Genomic DNA, 16197 nt, shown 5'->3' on the forward strand with positions numbered 1-16197 from the left:
ATTTTTAAAAAAAATATATGTTTTCAGCGTAAATGACAAAAAAAATCACGTGTTTTCTCTGTAATTCTGATCCAAAATGCTGCAGATTTTTGCACAGTTTTTCCAGCTCGGGAAAACAAAAATAAAATACCTGCTCGACAATATTCTGTATACCGATGAGCCAAGTAGCCTGAGCTTGCTGCTGCGAGTTTCTTTAACATGAAAATGCATGGCAACCGAACAACCAACAGGTTTGTATTGTTAGACGGTTCTAAAACTGGCTTCATTTTGTACAGCTTCAGTTCTGTAAAAAAATAAATAAACAAAATAAACTATTTATTGCAATACTTGTGTTGTTTAAGCAGTTCAGATAATTGAATATGTGTTTCAACACTTTGATGACTGAGGATTCTGTTTTTCCATAAACTCCAATTTAATCCATAATTTCTATATTCTTGTTTCAATGGACGTCACCTTTTATAATAAGATTGTGCTGACTTTTCTCAGTTTTTAAATCACAGAAAACTTGAAAATTAGAAGTGGAATGTAAGGAAGTAAATCTGAGGTATTTGTCCCTTAATTTTGTTTTTAATGCTGCTTTTCTGCTGCACAACAATCCCCTGGAAATATTGTTAATACTTCACTATAGCGTCGCTCCTCTACAGCTTTAATTACTAGTGTACATATTAAGATTTTTTTTATACAACATTTCCCAGGAGCTCATAAATATGATGTTTTGTTTTTACTTACAAATTGCTTATTTAATTATTCAACAGTTCACAAAGAGCAGCTGAAACGTTGAGCTGATTAAGAAAATGAGTCTAGTGACAGAAAATGAATTGGCAGCTGTTTGAATAAATTAATAATAAGACATTTTTCAGTTCCCAGCTTCTCAAATGTCAGGGTTTTCTGCCTTTTATTTTCATATAACATCATTTACTTTAATATCCTAGAATTTTGTTCTGTTGGTAAAATAAAACAATGTGACATTTTTGGGCTGGGAGTGATAATGACGGCATTTCTCACTATTTTTCTAAATGAAAAAAAATCTGTCGATCCATTATGAAAGTAATCATTAGCTGCAGTCCCACTGTAAATGAAATGGCTTTAAAATGAGCTCCGCCTCAACCAGCTACAGCAGTAAAATCCTGTTTTTTACATGAATGCATGAGTAATAATATACAATATAGTAGTAGTGTGACACTCACATCACCTACGTGTACTTTTAATTACTTTAAGTACATCATCCTGATTTTACGTCCCACTTTTGCTTAAGTAACTTACATTTTCACAGTGTTGTATTTGTACATTTGCTTCAGTAAGGATCTGAATAGTTCCTCCACCACTGTTGAACCCTGGACTACTAAAAAAACCTTCACTTGCAACACATTTGTTCACCAGCAGGTGGGGCTGAAGTGTTTTGATGCAACTGTACAGCGAGTTGCATTACACACACACAACTTCAGTACAACAGGTATGGACACAATGATTGCTGCAGAGTTAAAACCTTTGACCTTTCAGTGTGTTAGTGTTGTGTTGAGTTGTGTTTCACCATCTGATTCAAGGATTGAAAGCCACATTCTTTTAAAGAACTATTTATTTTGCCCTTTAGAGCAGAAATGTATCATTTATTTGACATGCCAGCCATGTGTAGACATGTTATTTTGTAGAAAAAATCCATAATGGCTATACGTCAGGCTCAGGCTCAGGCTCGGGGTCGGGGTCCTCCATGTCAAATGCCAGCCTGTGTTTCGTTAATCCCGTGACGTGTTTTATCCAGCGGTAATACAGAGACAGACGAGTGTAGACGCCGTATTTCCCGTCCTTGGCACATTCTTCCCCCCAGCTCACGATGCCCGTCAGGAACCACGTGTCGTGGAGACTGTTTGCATGAGGGCCTCCGCTGTCGCCCTGACAGGCGTCTTTGGCCTCGTCGTAATATCCCGCACAGAACATGACGGGAGTGATCCTGGCACTGCTGCTGCGCTTACACTCCGTCCGATCTGTGAAGGGAACCTTGACCTTCTGTAAAGTGTCAGCAGTGAATCCGAGGAAGCGTGTTCGGCCCCAGCCGCTGACCGTAGCCGGGGAGGCCTCCTTCACCAGGGCCTCTGTGAAATCCTTGGGCCCTACACAGATGGGCCGGACCGTAGGGGAGAAGGTGATGGGGCTTTTGAGGTAAATCAGGGCGATGTCGTGGTTGTACAGGCTTACGCTGGCGTTGTAGCGCGGGTGTATGTGCTGCTTCATCACCTCGAGATCCTGCTCCGTGTCTTCATGGATGAAGACGCTGTGCTCCCCTGCAGGTGGAGATATTAGACACACAAATCACTGAGTGTCCAGTATAAATAAACTCTATGATCTGTGAGCTGCAATGATCATTTATTTCTAACATAACTGGTTGTTTTGTTCATGACCTGACTGATTTGTCATATCAAGTGGCTGGAAACAAAAAGGAATAAAGGCCCAAGATTCAAAGCGATAATGACCAACCGAAACCCAAAGAAATTCAGATTATAATCACATAAATCAAAGAAAAGTGGCGAATCCTCACAATTGAGAAGCTAGAATCAGGTCATTTATGTCTTATTTCAAATGAATCAATCATCAAAGCCACTGATCAGCCTCAACATGACTGACAGGTTACCAGGCTTGGAGAGTAACAGAGTCCATGTGAGGGGATAATGTAAGAAGAGTATACAAAAGATAACTTCATGCCGGTAAAGATCCAGAAATAAATATGTAATTAGATTTCAGATACATTAGGTAAAAAATGGGATTACTCACAGGATTACAATGGGGAAAAAAAGGATATACCAGTTTGAAATGTGTCTCATAAACATCACGCTGGTTTTACACAGAATCATGCTTACAGAATACACATTTAATTATTATAAAGTAATCTTATTGATATTTATTTTCTCTTGTCTTTATTTGCATTTGTTTGATACTGAGGTAATCCAAAAATCAGGGAGAGTAATCGAGTTAGTTTCATGAATACCAGGACCTGGCTTCCAACAAGTCAGTGTTCGTGTCCTTGTGGCTGATCTGTGTGGATTAATGAATGAAAATAAAAAAAATCTATTGATAGAACCTAGTATGAAAGTCTCTTACCCACTCTGATGAAGAAGTTGCCTTGTCCCTCCACCAGGCAGTGAGCAGCAGTGATGACCCAGCGCTCGCTGAGAATGGAGCCACCGCAGAACAGCTGGCCGCTGCGACGCGCTACCAAGGCTGCCTGAGCAAAAGAGGCAGAGAAAAGCTGTGAGCCGCTACAAGGAACACAACAAACTGCACCTGCTGCGTCTTTTCCCCTCATGCACTTCCTGAACCAAAGGCCCTGCATGCTTCATTCCTCACACCTCTACTTCCGTACAATACCTGCCACGGGATCTCTCCTGGAATTACCACCTCGCCACCGACAATGCGTTTAAGAGCCTTCGGCGGCTCCTCAGCGGGGCCCGCATCAAAGTGCCTCCACCGGGGCAGTTTCTTCCGGGAGTGGATTTTCGTTGGTTCGCTTGTGGCTGGTAAAGACGCCGTGGTGCCGGCTGGAGTCGAGGGAGGGGACGTGGTAGAGGTGGTGTTCTCCAGGCTTGCGTTCTCGTGGCCCAGCAGAGATCTCGTGGAAACCGAGCCCGACGGCGTCAGGGCGGTTCTGCCACATGGGAATTCAGCTGGTGAGGTGAGAAAAGGGCAGTCCCATCTTGGAGTAAAGAGTCACTCTAACGACATTTAGCAGAGAATTCATCATCATCAAAAAAAAGAAGATGTTAATACTTTCTGGGTCACAGCTCAGCCCGTCCTCCAGCAGCTTGTACCCTGTCGCACAGGAGCATTTTGCTCCGAAGTTTCCCATCGACTCACAGAAGTGCATGCAGCCTCCATTGTTCACGTCACACCTTTTAGCTAAAACTGGAGCGAAAAAAGACACAGTATCATCTCAAAACCATCCTCTTATCTAACACACAAAATGATTGTTACCATACATTAGAATCTCTTGAGTATCACATTACACAGGCCTGGCTTTAAGCTCCAGTGTGTAGGATTAAGTCCCATTTAAAGGTGAGCTTGTAGGCTGCAGCCAGCTGCCCCCTGAGGAAGCTGCTAAACATTAAAACACAATAAGGCCTTTACAGCCGGTGTTTGGTTTGTCTGGTCTGAGCTACTACAGAAACACAACGGTGCAACATGGTGGACATGATGACGTCTCCCTGGATGGTATTACGCAGCAGAGTTAACAGAGAACACTTTTCTTAACTTCAAGAAAAGCTCAATTTGACTAGTTTTGCACAGAACGAGAGCTGTAGATTTCATAAACTACACTGAAAACACATTAAGATTCTCTTCATGGCTGATACAACCAGCGAAACTTCTTCTTAATGGTCACGTAAGCTCGTAACTATTGATTTAATTATGGACTCATCCTCAGAAGGCACCTACTTCACTGTCAAACAGAGAGGTGTGTGATTCAGGGAAATGCAGTCATTACTCCAGGAGAGGGCACTTTAGCTGCTGTTTTTAGAATATCCAAAAAGACAAACAATCTAATTTTGGGATCTAAAACCAGACCGTCTCTGGATGCGCGCCACTGATTTTATTTTAGCTAGAGGACCAGGAACGAAAAAAAAAAAAGGCATCTGGCTGTTTATCATTTGAGACGGAGATCTGATCAGATCTCATATTCTCCAAGGATGAACAATTTGGATCATGTAGCGTAAAAATCGAATTTATTTTTGCCCGTGTCGAAGCAACAGGACTTTCACTCACCAATCTCACAATTCCTGCCAGTGAAGCTGCTCGAACATGAGCAGGTGTAGTAGCCGAGGTGGTCGTTGCATGACCCCTGGTTCTGACAGGGGCCTGACTCACACTGATTGCCGTCTGACGAAACAGCAGACACACAAGGCTGATACACAGTCATCTGACATATTCATTTCATACAGTCCTTGAACTTTCATCACAACATAGAACCAACATTTCTGCAATTTCTGTTGATGTTAGATCTCTAGAGTCTTTACTGAACCGTTCTTACCTACATACCTCGCCCAAAACTCCATCTATAACCAAGAGAAGCGTCTGATGAGTGTCTGAAGAAAGAGCAATTAGTATACAATAAAGCAAATCTAAATAAATACCCACTGTGTTGTCGTCATTCTCAAAGACCTCCCTCGCCTCTTCCAGGTCACATATTTCCTCCATACACTCTCTCTCTAGGTCGCCCTCCAGCACCTCCTCAAATATCCCAGTGTTGTGGCGTTTTTGCCTCTGCAGGACGCTGTCGGCTGCCTCACTGGACAGGAACACTGGAGCTGGGGCCGGAGCCGGAGCTGGAGCGAGCAAAAAAGGAAAAAATACAGCAACGTTAAGCTATGTTTGAGTAACTGTGATGGTCTCATAGGTCACAAAAACAAATTTAGTCTCTGGGGCCGATCCACCATTTCTCATGCTGTCAACACCGTTGAAGTGAGACAAAACAAACCTCCAGTCAGAGAGAAATGAATTATGATTATCGTAAAGATGAAGCGTATAATACCTCCACAGATCAGCTGAAGGTCCAAAAGCAGCAAACATAAGAAAGATAAAGAAACAAATGGTGCCATTTCAAACAGCTCTGATATCCTGACACACATACACAAACTGGACCATCACTCCAAAGTACAGACCTCTGTTTGCACATGTACTGCCACATCCAGACGCATGTTTGTTTAAAGCAAAAACACCCAGACTCTGTCTGACTAACACATGTGTCCACATCTGCACGCACCCACAGACTCTGTGTGTTTGTGTTTATTTGTGAATGAAGAAAGAGCAGCGCAATCCTGGAGTTTCTCTCACAGAGCAGCTCCGACAAGTTTACTGCAAGTCTGTCGATGTAACAATGTAGTTCCCCCCAAGTAACTATTTGGTTTGGATCATTTCTTTACACTAATGTATTAATCATTCTCTGTGGCTGTGGACATCACAGCTGTCTTTTTAAATCTTGATCCTGTGATCTGTGCACCTGTCTTCATCATTTGAACAGGTTGGGTGAATCCTTTAATATTCATGGACTGCCGTAAATCTAAATCGAGTTCTGATCCTCAGGTTTAAGCCTTTCATGATACATCAGCTCTTCTTTGTCCTCGTCTGCACCTGAGTTGATAAAAATGCACTCTCGGCTATTTGCCACAAGATGGCGCACGTACTCCTCAGTCGTTCAACATCATGCAACAAGACAGTGATAGAAAACAGAATCATGTCCTGCATTATTTATCCCCGCCTCTCAGAAATCAGCTGTCTGTCATTCACACATCACCAACTGTGCTGAGGAGGAAGTTGATCCACCGATGGTCTCATCAGAAACTGACAACTTCAGGCCATGTACATTAAAATCCCAATGACATATACTTTTATATGTTTTTTTTTTGTTTTTTTTGGTCGATGGATAATCAATACCGAAGATGATGATGATGATGATATGGTGAAATGAAGCTCGTGCTGATTCAGCGCTGCCAGCTGAAGATTTAACTCCGGTGGCATTCTGTGGTCTGGCCTCACCCATCACCGGCTCCGGAGGGAGTCCAAAGTCTTCTCGTGTGTTGGCAACTATTGACCCGAGGCATTTATATTTCATCGAATCGTTCAGAGGCTGAATAATTCATACTTGAGTAATTAACACTGCCTGATCCATACAACAGCTTCTCCATCATCTCCAGCCCCTCAGTAAAAGTGGTCATAGATCTCTGAGGCCTGGAACAGTATTTCTGGGGGTAAACGTTCTCACAGGTATTCCAACTTTAGTCCAAAACACGAGTGCATGTACGCTCTGCGCCGCCCTCGCTGAGTCATATTTCTAAATGTAAGTCTGTTGCTGAGCCTTGTGGAGAGGCTGTGGGCTCTCGTCGCATACTTTCCACATAGTCTCTCCTGGCTGGTTTCATAGCAGAGCGGATGCAGACCTTTGACAGGCCTTACTATAGTATGCACAGGAGAAAATAGCAACAATGGTTATGCCGTTAGCAATGAGGTGATGACTTGTGAGCCGAGCGCGCTAACGAGACCGTGCTAGACGGACCGCGTGGATGCACAGACGGATGGGTGGAAGTGAAATTGTCTGTGACTTGACTATTGATTTATGAAGATCCCTCTGACTTCTCCGTCTTCTCTCTTTCCTTGGCAGCACGACACAGCTGGGGAGTCTGTGTCGGCTCCAATTAGATTAGTCACCACAGTGGGGGATCGAGTCAGGGCCTGCCGCACATAATAAAAAAACTCTGATGCTTGCTCAGTGCTATTGATTGTTACTCTACCGTATCTTCCTTGACTGTAGGCAGCCCAGACCTCAGTCTTTCACCAGGGACACGGTGTCATTTGCAGAGGGCTGCTGGAGTAAAACCTTCGTCTGTGGTTGTGAATCGGAGGGTTTGTAGAGCTCAAACAAGAGCAGTGCGATTTCGGTAAATCTACAAAATGACAAATACAGTTTGTCGGTATCAGTGAGTGAAGGCTTCGACAAATGATTATCATCAATATTGATTAATCTGCATATTATTTTCACAACTAATTGATTAATCTTTTCATATATAAAACGTAAAAAGGTTTACTATCTCACTCTCACGGGAATCTGTTCAGAACACTTCCAGACCAACAGATCCACAGCAGATGCCCTCCACTCTGTCTTCACACACCTTGAAAGTAACAACAGCTACATCAATATGCTGTTCGTTAGCTTCAGATCAGTATTCATACAATCATCACACTCTGGGCTTGAGTACCTCACTCTGCAACTGGATATTGGACTCCCTCACAAGTAGACCCCAGATGGCAGTCACACCCTCAGCCCCTACTGTGTAAAGCATCCATGGATCTTGTGAAAAGCATTCTCTAAATCCAAGCTATTATTATTATTATCATCATGAAGATATGACAGGCGAAGGGCTGCTGCAACGGACTCACAGTGCCTGCACCATGCAAAAAGGCAACCAGTGAGCTATAGAGTACCTGACCTAACACGTTTGACTTTTTTTTCTTCAAAAAGGACTCAAGTGATTGACTGATTGTCAGAATAGTCTGCGATTCATTTCCTTTTGATCAACTAATAGATTGAAGCACCAATCGTTGCAGCAGAACGACCTCATGAACAAAAATAATAAAGTCAACCCATACTCTTTTAACTTGATGAACCCTAGAAAAACACAATATCAATATCTGGACTTGTCACTAGCTTTTCAGAGAAACTCTTTGTCCACGATTGACTTTGCGTCTCCGATCATTACTGACTCTGTGGGCTCTGGCAGCAGCTCTCAGGCGCTCAGTACAATGTCAGACACTGTTGTCTCACCCTAATCACACTGATGTAGTCGTCTGCGGTCTGAGTGATCTCAGACTGGGTTCAACTTGGTTTTCTAATCGACTGACTCGACTGCATGAAACATCTACAAAATTACTGTTCAGTTTTTTTCACACGGTGACATTTGAATGACTCGGTGTAATGATCTGAGAAGATCTCGGGGCAAGTTCTCTTTAATTAGATCAGCCATTCCTTCCGGGTTTGATGGTGGGCCGAGACAAGACTCTTCAGGCCATAACATGTAAATGTTAATACTCTCATGTGTGGGTGTATTTATACACAGATGCAGGCAGAGGAATACAGCTCTCTCTGTGCGTGCCTGGTGACACGCAGCAGCTCTGCCTATCTAGGTTAGCTTCTGAGCACCTCTGTTTGCCCCTGAGCCAGTTTTGGATGATCAGCCCTCTGGCAGTGTGAGGAAGACGAGCTGCTGTCGAGAACATTACAGGAAGACTGAAGACTGAACGAGCAGAGCTAGACTTTGGGTTCATAGCAGATTGTGTTTGCTTCTAAACTGAGTACAGCGTATCGTCAGGTTCAGGCAAATGACGAGTTAGTTTCATGTGAAATTCTCATGAGACAACTCTGCAAAGTCACCCCACTGCAAAACCGAAGAGATTACAGGGAGACGGTGTGTTTATATTCACTTGGTATGATATCAAGATATTCTTCAGGAAGAAATGATAAAGAAGGTCAAACCAGAAGAATGTGTGTTTAAAGGAATAGTTCAACATTTATGGAAATACGCTCATTTGCTTTCTTGGCGAGAGTTAGTTATGAGACAGCTTCACATACAAACTGTTCCCCCTCTCTCTCTTTCTCTCTGTCTATCTTCTCCTTGTCCTCTCTTTTCACCGCTGGCCTTCCAGTGACCTCGCTTTCCCTCCCCCGGCTGTCAGTACCTCATTCAGACGTTTGGATCTCCTCCTCCCCGACTCCCTCTCCCTCGTGTGCAATGTTGTCCTCGTCGCTCTCTCCCTCTGTGTATTTGCTTGTTTTTGTTGTCCTACCTGTGAATGAGGAGCTACAGCGTTGCCTCGTGAGTTTGTCTCTACATTACATCGATAGTCTTGTGGCAACACCTGGAAGTGGTCCTCCTGGATCCAAATTGGATTGTTCACATTTTGAACCACTGTTGCCCTTCCGGAGATCTCTCCCATTACAGAGGGGGAGTTTGTTGCTATCCGTGTGTTGTTTCCTTGTGCTGTAAAGTACCCAGAGTGGTTGTGTTTCTCCCTTATTGGAGAGGGGTGGATGCATTCAGTGTCAATTTCTCATATGTTACTGTGAGCTTAAGCTGTTGTGTAGTTTCTATATTGTTTGATTTCATGTTTTTGGTTAATGGTATTTTTGTTGCATGTAATTTATGTTGTATGATGTAATTTAAATTTTTTTGGTTACTTCAGTGATATTAGCAACATTACATTACAGTTACGGCTGAAAATCACAGCAGAAATAAACAAGTTTGCCGATATATATGTAGAGTTTGTTTAATTTGTAGGCAAAAAGAATGGACTGTTTCTTGGTTTGGCACAGTGATGACAAGACTCGCTTGGTTAGCTTTTCACCTGTTTGTAGTCTTTGTGACAAGCTAACCATATCCTAGCTGCAGCTTTGTGTTCACCAGACAGACATCAATCTTCTCGTCTCTTAACTCTTGGCATGAAAGTGAATACATTTCCTAAATGTCAAACATTTCCTTTGAAGATCTAATATGTAAGAATTCTGCTCGTTGTTATATATTTTGCTGGGTCACGTATTTACAAAATCTAAAATATTTCCAACAATGTTCAAACCCAGAGAAATCCACAAATCTATTCAAAGTAATGGTACGTTGTATTAGGCTGCCGTAGCAGATATTACAGTGAACACCGACAACGAATGTCTCCTCAGCTAATCGCTGCTGCAGTCAGACTGATAACTAGGAGTGAAGATAAATCTACTTTTTAACCCGTAAAATTGAAAAGTAATCTCTGAGCTCTCTTCCCGTCGGTGAGCAGCTCCAGATCAGAGCAGAGTCCGACTTGACTGTTTATTTCCTCAGGTCGCCTCTGAGCAGCGACTCCGTCCACAGCCCCCTAGTGACGGACATTAGATATTGTACATTTAAAGCAACGCTGATACTTTGGATTTTCAGTTTCTCAGGTCTCAGGAAGCAGAAGCATTTTTGTGAAACAGTCCATGTAACAGCTGTTTTCAGGGGAACATTTTGACGATTTACATCTCACTGACCACGTCTACCTCAGTGGTAATGCAACTTTGGGCAGGGAGCTGCACTTTACTGGTAAATAAAGATACACAGGGTATCTGTTTGATAGTCTTGTGTTACTGGGAGTGTCTCACCACACTTCAGTCTTGTACAGTAATATCCACAGGGAGCTCCTATGATGTGAGCTGTAAAAAGAAGCACTGCGGGTCTCAAAGCGCTCTCCTCCCCCCTCCGTCGCTCCCCTCCACCAGATAAAGTCATTGACATTAATATGATATTTGAGAGAGTCTCGCTCTGTTAATTAGTGCAGTCATTTCTGTGATTTGAAAGCCCAGTGTTGCACACCAAGTCCACCTCGCTTGCCCTCGTGCACCTCCCCCCACCGAGCCCAAACACTCTGACATTTTAACAACTGGCTTGATATTTTGCTGGAGACAGAGAGGTAGTGCTTGGGTTTAGAGGCTCACAACATCAGTCACAGTCTGGTAGAGTGTTGAAAGATGAAAACCATAAAAGATTAAAAAGACAGGGGATTCAAACCACTGATGCAGTTGTAGCTGTACTGGATATACAAGTAGATGTCAACATTGCAGCACGGCATTTAAAATGTCATATATTGTTGTTTTGCTATGTGCTAATAATCAATGACTTGATTATGAGCACACTGTGCGTGAGGTTAAGACTTCCATAAATCCTTTACTCGAGTATGAGGAGGAGTAACTCGATTAACTAAGCCTCTTAGAGTCTCTTAATGCTCTAACATTGTATTTCTGCTCTGGTATAGATACCATATGACACATAAGTGGGTCAGTGACCCAGTAATGCTTGATCTACTATAATTAGTTCAGTTTAGCTAAATTTGTAAATGCATCATCTGTGGGAGCATGTTTGTAAGTCCCAAACAGTTTTTAAAAAAAAAAAATTTAAGTAAAAACACGTGTAGGTGTCAGATTAATAAAGAAAATAATCTAGCTTCTCACTTTGCACGGGTATGTGTACTTATTCACTCTAGTTCTTGCCAATAGTGACCCAGAAATGAAGCACCATTGTGAATTGCTAAGAAAATGAGAGCCGAATTGCACTCCTGGTCCTGTGAGCCGTGATGCAGCCGAGCTGACAGATGCTGCCGGCTCAGGCATGTTCAGCCACCGTTAATGAAAAGTGGAGCTCCGATCCCTCCTGGTCAGAAAAGCGCCGGCGAAGCTCACTGTTTTCCTGCTGAATGTCAAAAAATGAGTTTGCTAAGAGGCGACATGGGACAGAGCCAATGAGGTGGAAATGTGCGACACAAATGTTATTTATTTATTCATTTTTTTTACAATGATAAAATGAAATTTCAACTTTTCATTCGTTACAAAGTAAGACGTGCTTCAGGTGCTATTAACTCATCTGCCGGTGGGTTGATGAAGACATCATCACTGAAGTGTCATCTGCACCGAGATCATCTGTCCCACAGCTGAAATATTCCCCCGGCCCCGTGACATGAGAGGTATAAAAATGCAATCAGGGGAGAAGCCAAGTCGATTATGTGGTGTGTTATGCGTACAAATGACAGAAATACGACATCATATTACACCTTTTGACCCCGCCCTCCTAAGTGTTGCTGACCCTTTGGAGCAGAGGTCAGGGAGTCTGATCTCTGTGTGGTTCAGAGATTAATGAGCAGGTGCAACAGTCTTGTGTGATGAAATCCATTATTTTGATATGTGAGCCCACGAGCAGACACGACTGTACAAACATGTGCATGGCTTTTACTTCCATTTCAATCATCTTATCGACTATCCTGCATCTTGAAGTTGCTTTGCGTTGCCTTTCATTTGACACTGACCTCTCCTGCATAATCTTCTCCACGTAATGATGACTTCCAAAGTAACTCTTCTTTCGTTATAGCTTCCATGTTATACATCCACAGAGTAAATCTGCAGTTTGGTCAGTAAAATCTACAATTAGTAAATCTGCAGTTCTCCGATAAGAATGAACGACACAACGTGCTCGATTCTCGTAACGTTTGGCACAATTTCCGCCCGTGACAGAAGATTGTTTATGATAATTCCCACCCATTTTATACAAAACACACACAGATTTGACAAACACTCCTCGACCTCCAGCTTGCATCGACTGTCATCAGCACCCCTGTAACAGGACCAGCCAGATTACCTTATCAGCCACACTCAGAGCCTGAATCAGGCTAACAGCTATAATCAGCGGCAGACGACTAACCCTGCTGCACAATAATGAGGCATTAAAGGGAGACGTATTGGCCTCAGCCTCGCTGCCCAGCAGGGCACTAATGTTAGAGCTCTGTAACAGTCTGTAACAAGCTAAGAGATGGCGGCTAATCAAACAGCGTTGCCAAGGAAATGCGGCTATACTGTTTTCTTCAGTGCGATCAAGTAGATTTATACACAGCAGCAACACACATGCACATACAGGTGAGGGTGCAGCGGCACAATATTGGCTCTGCATGAAAACGTAGCTAATGCTAGCTGAGTTAGCGCTGCACATAATGAAAACATCTAACCTTCCACTCGTTATCGAGTTGGCTTCAAATGAGGCTTCAGCTCCAAACAGTTCCTCTTGACTGCCTGACTAGAAGTAGCCACGTTAGCCCGACAACATGCTAACGCCTAACTCGACAAACTGACCTACAAAATAAACACTAAAGCAACATAAAACATGGCTGAGCCGAGAGATTCCACTGACAGCTGGTATCGATCCATTTCTAAGCTTGTACAGTTTATAGTTATAGTTTCCTGGATGCATTTTTATGTCCAAAACTGTCTGAGAGAGCAGCAACTGAGTCTGAGCAGAACGTTTTGTTTTTACCTCCAGCCCTGAGTTAAGCCCAACATTTGGAATGTAATCTAGAAAGTAAAAAATAGCCTCTGTGCTGTGTTCAAAGCACTGTCATGCCAACACAAAGTCAGTTTAGCTAATCTAAATGCTGACATGGTTTATGTTCTGTTTTCCCAGACCCATCCACCACATCAGGTCCCGACAGGTCCAAACAGCTTTGAGTCTGGTGTTCTCGCGCTAGTAAAGACAGGTCTGTCACATTTCTCAAAAAAAAAAAAAAAAACTTATTCCACTCAGCTCTAATGTCCTCTGAGACTGCTGTGTTTAACTCTTGGACGTCATTCTGGTGGGTCCGATGCTAACAAGAAAAAACAAGGTCGTCCATAAGAAGAAAGTCAAGATCTGAATCTGAAACCTGTGTATTCTGACCTGGGCAGAACTCAGACACAGGTCACTGTGGGTAAGAAGCCACTCTGGATATTCAGCTGTACGTGCACAAGAACTTTCATAATGCGTCCCCTTTAATCACCCTCCGACACCTCAGCGCCTGTCCCGCAGAATCATTTTTAGGACTGATCCCACCCAGCACCCACGGCTCCTCCACTTACATCACCTGAGGCGATTTTCAGTCCGGCCCTGTTACAAATCAAGCATCTCCGTGGCTGTTGGTGCAGCGTTAGTCTGTCTTCCTGTGCCTCTGATTTATAAGTCAGCTCAGAGTGCAGATGGGGTGAGCGGCTGTGGTCCATGTGATTGGAAATTGATTTGAGCTCACTGCCATGATCCATGAACACTTTGAGCGAGAGAATTAGGCTGCAGCTTATTCAAATATATCTAAATTAAGAGCTCTGTGCACATGATTTCCTTTAAAAGACCATATCTGTTGTTTCACAGTCAATCCGGAGCAGGTGTATACTATATTTTATGCAAGATCAGGGGTGGACAAAATAACATGAACATCTGAAAAATCACGTGATTAAAAAAAGCTTCTTGCAAGCAAAATCTTTTAATGTGTGTGAATTACTCCTTGTGCATAATCTGCCTTTGAACATATGAGCAACATATGAAGAAGAAGATCAACTTTTCCCCAAATCAAAGACAAGCAAGGTTTTTTTTGGATGTTACATATCATTGCGAAACGAGCCATGTTTGGTTCTTCCATCAATATCTGGGCAGTGTCAAGCTTTAGACATTTTGGAAGAAACCAGAGCGCCTGGATAAAACCCATGTAGAGACAGAAGATGCAATCTCTTCACCAAATGCAAAACCCATCCAAGAACAAAAATTAATTGAATGCCTCCCACACTCCAAACTTCCTCTCCTGGACGAGATCATCTACATGGGCATGCTACAGCACACTGTGTGGCAGGTACAAATTATGCATTTTTTAAAATGCTTATGAATGCTTGGATCTTAACGGTTTTGTTTTGGTTGCTAGAAACCGGTTACATACAATACCAAAAATTACAATTGAAAGTAGATTGCTTATATAATGTTAGGAGAAAATGTATAGATAGAAGGTCGCAAGTGCAATAACAGAGAGTCTAGACATGGATACGTAAGAAAGTAGGTACCATTTTTCTGCCTTCTCTGGAACGTTACATTGATATACAACACAACACAATAATCAGTCCCTGGGTCACGTATCTCAGAGCCACAACTGCTGAGCTCGTCAGGTTTGTGCATCAGCCTGATGCAATCACAGCAAAGTTGTGGCACGAAACAAAAGCGACAACTAGAACAGATCCGTTTGCTGAGTGCGTCTGCATGTGAGCTTAAGGTGATGAAGCATTTTCTAGCAGAAACCCTGGAATCAGCAGACACACAAGGAGGGATTCAGGGTTATTCTGTGGCGTCGGTGGACACGGCCTGTGATGTGACATCAGAGGTGACAGAGTGTGAGTCAGGAGTTCGTCTGTGCTTGTACCAACCGGGCTGTGGGGCTTTTTACTTTAAATGAGTTGGGGGTGAATGTAGCACTGCGCTGCGATGCTCCTGTTGTAAAGGTCAAAAGGGGGGCACGGGCCACGGACGCAGTGGGAACACAAACCCACTGACATTTACACTCTCTCCGACGCTCGCTTCTTTCTGCCTCGTCCAAAACGTACGTGCACGTGTCCTGCAGGCGAGTCAGAGCTCTGCTTCATTTCCACGGTCCTGTATAATTCATGAAAATCCCACATGCCGCCTGGACGAGCATCACGGCGGCACGCCATCTATCATGACACAACGTTTGGGAACCCCACCGACCTCTGTAGCATTTTAATATATTTGCACAATAACCTGGTACCTGGAAGAAAGGTGCTGTATGATTATTAATAACATTTATTCTCTTAACTTTTGTCCTTTGCGTACCATTGTTACATGCAGCTTACATCAAGAGGACAATTAGCAAAAAATGGTTTTCTTTCAGCCAGCACATCACCTCTAGCTTTAAAACAATTTTATATTTGGAATCTCTTTGATTGCAGTTGAGCTGACAGCCTTTTACAGAGCGTACTGTCCAAATTTAGATCTACACGGTGGTATTTTAAAGTTGCGAGTCAGCACACTCACACAAATTTTCCTTGAATGAGGCTCGCAAGCGCTGTGTTTGCTTGTGTGTGTGTGATGATGCTTGTCGTGTAAGTAAGTGAAAACATCCGGCTGCTCACCCCACCACCCCGAGGTGCAACCTCCTCGACCCCGCGGCTGAGCGGTCAGCTCCTATCGATTCACAGACTTCTCCAATCTGCTTTGCCGCTAAGAAAGCCGCTAACATTCATCCTAACCATGCTCACTCCTCTGTGTGTCAATGAATGCTAATGAGCAGCCAGATCTCATGATTCAAGAGAAAACAATGAATCAATACTTTTTCTGCCAAAAAATGAGTCTAAGAAAG

General features: G+C 43.1%; 1 protein-coding gene across 1 annotated transcript; it reads right to left on the reverse strand.

The window, feature by feature from the left end:
- Positions 1–1558: 1558 nt before the first annotated feature.
- Positions 1559–5676, reverse strand: f9a (coagulation factor IXa). The gene is made up of 8 exons (XM_037077257.1): positions 5516–5676; positions 5122–5309; positions 5015–5039; positions 4750–4863; positions 3760–3894; positions 3361–3656; positions 3094–3217; positions 1559–2279 (listed from the first exon to the last, which is right to left on the reverse strand). Exons 1-8 carry the CDS (start codon positions 5610–5612, stop codon positions 1666–1668), a joined length of 1593 nt encoding a protein of 530 aa, XP_036933152.1. The 5' UTR covers positions 5613–5676; the 3' UTR covers positions 1559–1665.
- Positions 5677–16197: the final 10521 nt, after the last annotated feature.

The sequence above is a fragment of the Acanthopagrus latus genome, chromosome 18 (assembly GCF_904848185.1).
Source record: "Acanthopagrus latus isolate v.2019 chromosome 18, fAcaLat1.1, whole genome shotgun sequence".
Taxonomy (NCBI): Eukaryota; Metazoa; Chordata; class Actinopteri; order Spariformes; family Sparidae; genus Acanthopagrus; species Acanthopagrus latus.

What these genes read in the sequence shown, in the direction of transcription:
- f9a (XM_037077257.1), bottom strand. Translation starts at nt 5,612, where the DNA reads ATGTGTGTCAGGATATCAGAGCTGTTTGAAATGGCACCATTTGTTTCT. An exon ending in GTTTTGGGCGAGGTATGTAG is followed by an intron (nt 4,864 to 5,014) that starts GTAAGAACGGTT and finishes CTGTTTCGTCAG; the next exon opens with ACGGCAATCAGTGTGAGTCA. An exon ending in TGGCAGGAATTGTGAGATTG is followed by an intron (nt 3,895 to 4,749) that starts GTGAGTGAAAGT and finishes TTTTCGCTCCAG; the next exon opens with TTTTAGCTAAAAGGTGTGAC.